Genomic DNA, 11160 nt, shown 5'->3' on the forward strand with positions numbered 1-11160 from the left:
ACAATGCACTGGTCCTCCGGACCTCAGGGCGCGCAAACACGTCCAGTAGTAGGCAGCTGACTGTATGCAGCCATCATACTCTCCCGTGAACTCGTCGAGCCCACTAATAGGCGATGGGGATACCACAGACTATTATGGGGTCAACAGAAGTTTTTCCATACCTAGTAAGAATATAAATAAGGAAGAACACATAACCAACAAAGTATGAACTCTCACTCTGCCAAATACAGTAGCTTGAACAAAAAGCGTCACACGATGTATAATCTGGCCTACTACTTAGGCGGGGAACCAAGCACAATGTTACACATGACGTGACTTTTCCAAAGTAACTACTTTTGGAGAAACACTTGACACAACTAGGAATGTTGAGAGGGCGGAATGTTGAAAGGGCGCCCTGCACAGCAGAGACTGTCCAGAAGCACCTGGCGGGAAAGGGAAAAGCAGTTGTTTAGGCCATTGGACCTAAACATCCGAGCCTGAAGTGCCTAGCGAAATATGAATGCGTGAGGGAAAACGTACCGGGCCAGAAGTATATTTAGAAAAGCACAAAACAGCGCAAATCCCCTCAGTAATTGGGCTGAAGGTTATCGGCTTAGCACTGCAGGCGAGCGCCCACTGTTCGCACACAATGCAGGGGTGCAAAGGGTGATGCGGTGACCTAGTTCAGGATCTTCGTGCGCCCGAATAGACCCCGCATAAACCACAGTGTATGCGCGCAAAACACGTGCACGCACGCAGCGTGCGTTTCATGTCTTGTCACCTAAAAAAACTCACTCCGCGGTCCTTCCCTAATGAACGGTTTGTGTTTCCACTTTGAGTGGATGCGTCTCCTTGTGCTAAGAACCAGTGTCTCGGGCTTTTCGCACCACGTCCTAGATCGAGTGGTGCCTTCAGGTATTCATTCCTTTCACTCGACTGACACTCTCTGCTTTTCTCTAGATCATGAATTGTAGGCTCTGCATCAGGTGAGAGAGTTGTCAAAATTCTTCCTCTATGGAGTGTTTGAAACCCGATCTGCTGCCGAAAGAAGTTGTTCCAACAAGCAATGAATTTTCGAAAAGTGTGTACAGCGTCTCCATTACCCCCGCGAGCTCCTTCCGTAAAATTTTTGGAGGCTAGGCGAGAGCAACCATGCACTGAACCACTGTTTGGAAAACGAATTTGTGCGCATTTTCTCGGTAACCCGTCCTGTCAAACATACTCTTCTTGACGGTCACAAGACAGTTGCGCTACTGCAATAATGTCAATTGTAGCTTTTACATGGGGCGAGGGAGTAGTCCAAATTCATCCTTTTTGGACAATAGACGATTTGCAGAAATCTGTAAGTCAGCTTCTCTGCAAGGCTTGTTTTCCAACCGAAAGGCCCTGTTCCAAGACGCCACTCTCGCAGTCTTAGTTGAAACGAAAAGAGGCAGACGCCTTTCAATGGCGCATTCATGCTGGCGATTGGCGAAAGTGAGACAAGGAGAGAGTGAGGAGGGAGTGAGTGTGACGAATGGGCCGAAACCAGTCACACTGGAGCAGCAAGGGGCTTGACAATCTCCACCCCTTTAATCCTCTTTTTTACATATGAAAGGGTGGCATTCAACCATTGTACCTTTTTGGTGCGTCTCCCTGAGTCATCTTGAAGTCAACTGCACATTCCACAGTTTACTTAGAAAGGGAAGTTTGCCTCTGCTCACTTCTTCAAATAATGCGAGTGCGGCGTCTGGGAACTAGACATTTTAGTTGGAAAACAAGCCTTGAAGAGAACCTGACTTACCCCTGTCAGATAAGCAAGTTTAGTGTCACTTTCAACGAGTGCACTCGCCTTTAGTGTCATTCGTATCGTGTCAGATGATGAACTTTAATGACACTCGCTGCTGAATGTACTCAGCGCTGAGTGATTTTGGGGAACTCACTACACTTTGTCTGGCAGGCGAGTGTGTAGACCCGATAGTAGCTGTCCAAAAATAAAATGCAACGTTGCCGAGAAAACATTTTTTTCGTCTAATGTTTTTACTTTTCTGACCTTTTAAATTTAATTTACGCTAACTGTAGGGTATATATATATATATATATATATATATAGCAAAAATTGCAATCAATATTCTTTCATTTAGCTGCAATAGTCGTCAGGGGAGCCGCATTGACATTGCTACGATGGCTGATTGCTCTCATGGCGGCGACCGTGAACGGTTATGTTGCGGCAGTGTTGCTCCGTCTGCTGTCCAGGCAGCGTGTTTCTAGCAGAGTACAAGATGGCATTCTGCCCAGCGGCCTAGGAAAAAAGAAAGCGGAAATCATGGTCGGAGTCGGAGACATATATATGCCTTGATAAGGCTTTGGGAAGACAGCCCCGGCGACCTCCGGCGTACGAAGCGCAATGCAAAGGTATACGCAGCCATCGCCGAGAAACTGCAAGCCGCCGGCATTGTGAAAACAACAAAGGAAGTGAAAAAAATTGAAAACTTGGGCAACAAATATAGGTGAGTTTTATATTTTGAACGCTCTCATAAAATGGCATGATTTGCATCGCCTCTGCTGAACGGAATGACCAAACGGCGCTGACAGATGGGGACGAGGGCGAAGAGAAGCACATGTGTCTGTCTCCTCTCGCATCCCGTCTGTCAGCAGTTTCGTCGTTCCGTTCAATATGAACAAACCAGCCCGACTAAGCCCTATTCCTGGATCGCTCTCGCGTAGACTGCTGTGTTGTTTTGAGCAGTCTTGCCTCCATGTTTGTTGATGCAACCTCGCGCGCTGCACGTGCAAGCCAGATAAATGCATCAGCTAACTTATTTTCTCGCCTAGATTGACATGATATGCAATGCTCCCGCGTGTTCTTTTGCGTGATTTTGAACAAGCTGCACATCTCGCATGTTGCAGGTGCACACCACAGACTGTGGTCAGCTAGCCTATTTTCTATATTCTGTCATGGTCATATTCACGCTCAGGCATACTCAACATCGATTACGGCTTTGAAATGCTCCATTGCTCTTGGGCTTAGCAACCCACTGCTACAGGTACCGAGTGACCGCGGCAAATAGAAGTGCTTCACGCCTGCTTGTATGTACAACTTATCTAAGGTGTTTCTGCGTGTATATGCATTCATAAATTTCCCTCCACATAGAATTTCTGGAAATCTTTGCCATGCAAATGTTCCTTCCCGTGTTCACACGTTACGTTGCCGCAATATCTTCAATTCAGAAATTAATAGCCGACAATAAGAGCAGTCCATGCATTAAGGTTGCGACATTTCCGTATTTTTCTAACACTTCATTTACAATAAAGTCCATGAGGTCAAGCGGTGTAGATCACAGTTCATGCTTTTTTCTTTACAGATTTCTCAGCCGTGGGAAAACTACCGGGTTAGGAGGTATTTCCTGGCCTTATTATTGGGACATTCACAGGTTCCTGGGCTCCCTGCCAGTCAATGACTGCAGCCTGATGGAGGAATCAGGCCGCGCAGTCAGAAGGAGAACGAATCTGCTGAGCTGGTGTGTAGTTGTGGTGACTTTTTGTTTCTAGTAAGTGTGAAAAATCGCTAATAAAACATTTCTCTGTATGCGTCCGTGCTTGAAGTAACAGCATGCAATACCTGGGGAAACCCCATTACGGCGTAATTCAAAGTTTTTTTTAAATTACAGTACCCGTCAGCTGCATGTAGAACCATATCTGCTACTTAACGCAGAACATGTGTATTGTTTCAGATCTTCTTCAGCATGCTGGAGGGAGCAGAAATGGGGTCCGCGGAACCAAATGCGGTATTTAATGAAAATGAAGACACTCCTTCTCCAGCTGCGACTCCAGAAGTGCCTGAACCCTTCCCATGCTCGACGGCTTCGCCGCTGCCTTCAGCAGTGGAGAGCCCCAACGCGGCAAGCTTGCCTCATGCACCTAAAAGGCAGAGGGCAGCTGCTGCAAAGGGGCTGGCAGCCCAAACTGCCCTGCAGCAGCTGCTTGAATAGCAACGGCAGCTACGCTGTGCAGCAGAAAAACAGAGAACCAAGGATCGAGCGCTCAAGGAGCGCCACCCATACAAAAATCGTCTATGTACTTCAACGGTAAAGTTTATGGTCAGCTATGTCTATCTATGGACTTTTATAGTCGGCTATAAAGTGCCATTGAAATATTTATAGGCAGCTATAGAAAGTTCTATACCACTTTGTCTACAGCTTCTGGACCATACAAAATCTCTTTAGCTAACTATAGAAAACCATATGTCCATGAAGCTATATACTTTGTCATACAGTTATATCTTTGGCTGTCTGTAGAAATTTGGCTCTAAAGCTACAGACTGCAAGCTATAGAATCAGTTTTAGCAAACTAAAGAAAGGTTTATGCTCCTGGAGCTATAGATTATTAGTCATACAGTTACCTTTAGCGGTCTATTGAAATGTGAATGTCTCTGAAACTACAGACTACAAGTCATATAAGCTGCTAGCTGGCTATGGAACAGTGTATGCTCCTAAAGCTATATACTATTTGTCATACAGTTATCTTTAGCTGTCTATAGAAATTTTAATGGCTCTAAAGCTACAGACTGATAGCCATATAAGCTTTTTTAGCTGGCTATAGAAAAGTGTATGCTCCTGAAGCTATAGACTAGTAGTCATACAGTTATCTTTAGCTGTCTATAGAAATGTCAATGCCTCTAAAGCTAGACTGCAAGTCATATAAGCTGCTTTAACTGGCTATAGAAAAGTGCATGTTCTCGAAGCTATAGACTAGTAGCCATACAGTTATCTTTAGCCGTCTATAGAAATGTCAATGCTTCTAAAGCTACAGACTGCAAGTCATATAACCGGTTTTAGCTGGCTATAGAATATTGTATATACCAAAAGCTATAGACCAGTAGGCGTACACCCTTATATGAAAGTACATATATCGTTGGCTCGAATCCCTCGCGCGACTTGTACTCTAGCTTGATTAAGAGTTGTGTGCTGTATGAAACGAGAAACGGTATGTCATCAACTACAACTCTGTACGACAAAAGGATTACGTCACAATCTTGGTATAACTGGTGGGAGCACTGTCGCCGCATGGAAGTATACGCCTGCAGTGAGTACCTCCGACACATGATGGTTTCAATCATGGGGGCTGCTCCCCAATGTTTAGTTATTTATTAATCCATTTGAAAATAAAACCGAAGATATAGAGCATGACACACATGCACATACACACTTGCGCATACAGAAACATACGCACGCACATACATACATACACGCGCGCGCTCACGCGCGCAAATTTTCTATAGCTGACATAGAAAATACTAAAGACTGCCAATACTTAAATTAGGACACCAGAATGAGTCCATAGGTTATAGAATTCTATAGCAGGCTGTAGCTTTTTAGGCCAAATATCTATAGCCGATGATACACAGGATTTTATATAGCTGGCCATAAACGTTTGTATGCGACCATAGAAACCGCTAAAAACTGCAGTACATAGGGAGCCATAAGTCTATAGAACAGGTTAAAGACTTCTATGGAACAGACTATAGAAAAACCTAAAGACAGAGCCATAGAAGCGGCTATAGAATTTGGGCCAAATTTCTATAGCCGACCATACAAAGGATTTTCTATAGCTGACCATAGGAAATTTTTGTATGGGCAGTTAGCTCTGGAAGAACGTGCTGCCATTCGTGAAAACCGGCTCATCGATATCCTTGAAAAACTTGTAAACAAATAAAATAAATTAATGTAGCCGGCTGTAACGGAGCAAATCATTTCAAATGTTTATTACACTAGGGAGCTTCACGCTACTATTTTCGGATGCAGCTCAAGAATGAAGCTACTTTTCCTGGCTTTGACCGATTCTAATGACCCTGCGAACGGGACAATGCAGGGAGTGGCATGACATTACACAGAGAGGACTGTCCTGAGGCAGCTTCATGTGCCATCTCCTGAATTGTCATGCAAGCACTCATGAGAACCTGCCAACACCATTATCTGGAGGAGGTCCTTGGAAAAGAGGGCTCGCAGCATATTTGTGTATTCGTGCGCATCGTCACTTTCAACACAGAGCCTTGCAGTTAGCCGTCGACAAACAAGCGGACAGAATAAGCGACATTGAGCAACAACTGCAAGTGAACACATTCTGCATCGTCGCTCTTGCCGCTGGCAGCTCGCCACAATACAGAGGAAGCGATGGGCCTTCATCCTTGACTTCTATCCTAGTATACATTTCTACACAGAAAACAGTATTGCACATCACTAAAACAATGAACGGTCAGACAAGTTACAGGGGTATTTCGTGCGGACTGTAGAAAAGTGACAAAAACGTGAATGTGCCTTTAGGCAAACCTGTGCATCGCCGAAGCACACATAGGCATCACTGACTACCCGCACGTTAAGTTGTGAACTGCGCTTGCTTCCAGAAAAAACAGGCCAGAGCATCTCGCACCACTTCGCCTTGCACATCACCTACTGTGGTAATGTGAGATTGTTGCCCATTGGCGGCATCATGTCCACTCGCTTCCTGCTCCCACTGCAGCTCAATACTGTCCTTGAACATTTCACAAATATTGTGAAACAAGCAGGCAGCCCGGATCGCTTGCTTTGCGTTTTGAAGTCTACATTCATTTCTTTTGAGAGCAAAACGTGAACGAGCTTTCAACAGTCCAAAAACATTTTCTCAAGTCGCCTAGTTCTAGAGAGGTTATAGTTAAATGCTGCTTCAGGAGTGCCGTTTCCTGCATTTGCATAAGGCTTAAGCAAGTTGGCTGTGAGCGTAAATGCTTAGTCACACAAGATTATTGGTTTCACAGGTGTGTTTCTTATCAGCACCCCAGGAGAACGAAACAGATCCCCTTCAACCACTTTGCTGAACTGCGAACGGCCGTACACATGGGCGTCGTGGCACCTGCCTGGGCTTCCGACATTTATGCAACGGAAGCGGTGGTGGTGGTCAACCAGTGCCAGGAGGATAATACTGTGCCTGAATGGAAATAAAAAAAAATAAGCTTCACCGTGTACACAGACATCTTTTCTACAACCAAATCAATAACCAAGAAATTTATGTTGCAGAGAGAATTTCTACATTTTGATGAAATTTCGATAAAATAACTAGTTAGGGAACTGACTGCATAGGTAAAATTTTCTTCCGGAAGTTAAGAACCTGACACGAAAGATTATGCAACTGGCTCTTTTTTTATCTCTGAAAATCTAAATCGAACTGGTTGAAAATAAGGGATCATATTTGAAAAAAAACTTACCACCCCTTGTAGTTGAAGTAGTCGGCAGCATGCTCTTTTGGTGGCGATATCGCGAAGTTGCAGCCGTCAAGGGTACCGACGGCGGGCGGGAAACCGTGGGCAGCATGGAACTGTTGCACGTGCTCCGCAATCTCGTCGCGACGTACTATGCGTAGCCATTTGGCCTCCAGATTCTCGAGGAGGACCTTGAAAAACTCCCTGTAGATCTCGTTTACGGTTGACCGGCCGAGAGCAAATAGATGCGCAATAGTTCTATCTTCTGCGGTTGACCCCAGACGGTACAGTCCGACGGTTACTCGCTTCTCGACTGAGATTGCAGCCCGCATGTTCGTGTCCTGTCGAGACGAGTCACGCCTGCACAATTCCACCAAGAATTTCAAGGTTCTCTGCGACACACGAAAGCACTGTTTTAAGTGGAATTCGCCTAAGTTGGGCAATGTTCTCCCGAGCCCGCGGTAAGTACCCTTATTTTCATCAACATTTTTCGTCAGCTCCCTGCTGTTCAAGCCACGTTAAAAATTCAGTCTTCTTTTTAATTTTCTGATGCAGATGTTTCAAAACAATCCCACTTCGCTACACCATCATCAATTAATTGGGGATAGTACGTTGATGCGTTTAGCATAGCAGGTTTCTGGCCTGAGGCACAGAAACATCGGTAAGAATGCTTTCTGTTTACGTCTTCCATGCGCAGAAGTGTAAATTACGGTTCTCTACTGAAGGCCTCGCCTTCAAAAAACGGGTCCGCGAACCATGGTCTCGCCCGACGGGTGACAAATCCAGTCTCTTAAAAACACCGGTTTATTCGAATAAACAAAAAAAAGCAGAGCAAAGAAACTTAAGGCGCTACTTCGCTAAGAACAGGCTGTTCATGCGCGCAACAATAGAACAGCAACGGAAAGCGGGAAAAATGTCATGGGCCTTACCGCGGCGAAACTAAACACACTGCGGAGCGAATAAAACGAGCAACGGGGCCAAAGCGCTAACGACGGCACAAGAAAGATTGCTCCTCGCGGGACAGCAACTCACAGGAATACGCCTAAGTGCCTCCATCTTCGAGTCGGCGATCTTCTTTCAGTCGTCCGTGCACACCCTGCTGGCCCATGACGCTCGCCGGTTACCCCGCGCCGGCCTCTCCGCCGGGGCAGAGAAGCCCCGCGCCTGGCTTCCGGCGCGCTTATCTACCCTCGTCTGTCGCCGCTAACATCACGCCCCCCAAGGTTATCTGCTTGCTCATGCGCACTCGCGCTGTCCGTGCAAACACAATACAAATAGAAAGACGCGCGCGCGGTTTAAAACACCTAAAGGGGCTGCGGAGCCCCACACTACGTACCGAACCTGCATTGTCTTCTTAACACTTGCACCGCACAGAAATCCTACTCTTATTCCGGGCGCCAGAGCAGAGCAGATCCTCAATCGGCTGCGCAGGGTGGCCCCAGTAAAGCCCATGATCGTCGTCCTGGTCGAGGCTAACGACCTTACCAGGGTACGCTTTTGTGGATGAGTAACATTTGTGCATGCGTTTTCATATCTGTGTTTATTTACTTGCAGGTGCGGACCATGGGCGATGCCGACAGGTTTGTTGCCACCCTGGCACTTTCTGTGGAGTGGCTGCGTGGGCGCTGTACGGCCGTCGTGTTGTTGACGTTGCCGCCAGTTGCCCGCGCAACCTCCAATACCATGAACTGGCGAATTCTCAATTTTGTCAATCGATGGATTCTAGAACAAAGCAGAGGTAAGCTCGGGATCATGAGCGTTTAATCCAGCAAATGTTAATGATCGCTTTCATTCCTTCGCAGGCAGCATGCTGGCGTGGAGATTCATCGCCTCTTTTTGCGCGGCAAGCGGCGCGTGAATTATTGGTTTTTTGAGAGGTATGCAAGAGCTTATATAGCGTGCTGTTGGGCGAGTGATTGGTTCGACATTCTTCAAAGAACTGGAGCAAAAAAACAAAACGAAGAATACGGATGTAAGGCGCTTCGGCCAAGCGATAAACAAGAAAAAAAGGTTCGCCTTATGCACAACGCGTGAGAACACATGTCATATTATTGCCGTTCTTGCGCTGAACCGATGAAATGTCAGCTCCTGAGCTGATAACGAAACTGCGCTAGGGACTACTAATGCAGGAGTCGCCATGCTTTCCAATTTGCACAGCAATTGTTTTGTCGTTTGGTTCTCCGCACGTTTCAGAAAGCATGCACATGTTGTTGAAGTCAGGTTATTGTCCATGTTTTTTGCAGTGTTCTGATATATAGCCTTTTTTTTTTTCAGGAGGATCGGCGCCGACAGGCGAACTGACGGCGTTCATCGTAGAGCCGTAGGGATCGGCGCCGTCTTCAATGTTTTCGTCACAGTAGCAACTAAATAAATTGTATTGTTTGGAAACAGTGATGTCTCACGCCGTAGTCCCTAAGCAAGCAGAGCTGTCATCCTGAGGGAGTCATTGCCGTGTAACGCTTCACGTGCTACATTCGTGTTCCATGTTGACATGCGTGCATAGGGCTCTCTGACTGCCACTGCTTACCTGATTCGGAAAATATCTTGTGAGGACTGTCAAGGATGTGTAAAACCGGGGAAATTTTTTCAATGTAATTGTTTTCTCTACAAAAGTGGAGACGGGCGAAATTATCTTGCTTGAGATGGGGACATGTCAATTATGTCTATCCAACCAAGTGGTATGTGTGTTTTTCAATGTGCATCTGTTTTGGCTAGCGGTCAGATACACCAGACTCGCGCCAAGAATATCGCCCGGCTTATGCGACCTTGAAACAATGAGAGCCGGTGGGTGGACAACAATGCAGGAACGGCGCTTTGAGAGGCGACTGAACGTTCGACTATTTTCTAGGCTCTTTCCGAGCGCTTTCTGACAGCGCGTGTGGACACTGTACATCACAGTGGGTATTCCCGCCAATCCCAGTGCGGCGTTTCACGACAGCGATATGCGATGGGACGGTCGGCGGGGGAAAGGAGAGGGCGTCGTCGGCAGCGGGAGGGGATGCGGCTCGTAGACAGTATTTGTTCTTGCAGTCAATTGCTGCACATGGATTGGCGAGGGCCGAAGCGTCGACGGAGTGCATAGCGGAGGAAACAATAGATGCGATGTATTTCGGTAGTTCATGACATCGTGGTTCCTGTCCTTCTTTTCCTCAATAAATTTAATTTGGATTTGTTTCACAATGCTTTGTTAAGACAGGCGTAACTCTCATCTTGTGTGATCGACTGTTAGGCTACGCTAAGCTGTGAATATCGTGTGGCAATATGTGCAGTGTTCTCTACTATATTATGCCACCTAGGTCTTCTCATTGCAGTGCAGTGCTCATGGTCTATAAGGTGCTCGGTGTAATCCCGACAAATCTTACAAAGTTCTTATGGCCACGGGGTAGTGCGTGCACCTGTGAGCGAACGATGGTGAGCCTTTGATTGTATTTCGAGCAGATGACCTCCATACCCTGACTGCTCCTTGCCAGATAGTCCCGCGTAGTGCCGCCCCACGTGCGTTACCAAGGAATGTATTCAATAACCCTCCTCCCTCTTCCTGGCATCCAGGGTTGCTGTGTTTAGTGCTCTGAGCGGTTTTTTTTTAGGTGACAAGACGTGACACGCATGCTCGTGCAAGCACTGCTTATGTGTGCATGTGTTTTACGTCCAGGTACACTGTCGTTTATGCGGGGGTTATTCGCGCGCATGAAGGCCCTGAACATGGTCATCGAATCACCATTTGTACCCCTGCATTGTGTGCTAACAGTGGACGCTCGCCTGTAGTGCTAAGCCCCTGACCTTCACGCGCAATCGCTGGGGGGCTTCGCGCCGTTTTGTGCTTTTCTGAATATACTTCTGGCCCTGTACTTTCTCCCTCACGTATTCATATTTCGCTGGGCGCTTCAGGCTCGCATAGCAAGTGACACGGCTAGCAAAAACAGAACAGAATGTGCAGAATCTTCCGGTAAATTTACATGTCTCGGACG

At 46.6% G+C, this 11160-nt stretch overlaps 1 protein-coding gene across 3 annotated transcripts in view; it reads right to left on the reverse strand.

Annotated features, from left to right (window-relative positions):
• Window positions 1–8382, reverse strand: part of LOC146186902 (E3 ubiquitin-protein ligase MARCHF11-like) — a 53312-nt gene extending 44930 nt beyond the window's left edge. The window contains exons 1-3 of one of the 3 annotated variants that reach the window (XM_084607488.1): window positions 8225–8382; window positions 7199–7552; window positions 2116–6921 (exon numbers count right to left, since the gene is read on the reverse strand). In XM_084607488.1, the coding sequence (XP_084463614.1) occupies window positions 6723–6921; window positions 7199–7524 (525 nt within the window). In that variant the 5' untranslated portion in view covers window positions 7525–7552; window positions 8225–8382 and the 3' untranslated portion in view covers window positions 2116–6722. Of the gene's footprint in view, window positions 1–2115; window positions 6922–7198; window positions 7553–8224 lie in introns of those variants that run through there. The other 2 variants (XM_084607487.1, XM_084607491.1) reach the window with 2 other exon arrangements.
• Between the last annotated feature and the right edge of the window lie 2778 nt (window positions 8383–11160).

Source organism: Amblyomma maculatum, chromosome 6 (genome assembly GCF_055883805.1).
Source record: "Amblyomma maculatum isolate TAMU_Amacu chromosome 6, ASM5588380v1, whole genome shotgun sequence".
Taxonomy (NCBI): domain Eukaryota; kingdom Metazoa; phylum Arthropoda; class Arachnida; order Ixodida; family Ixodidae; genus Amblyomma; species Amblyomma maculatum.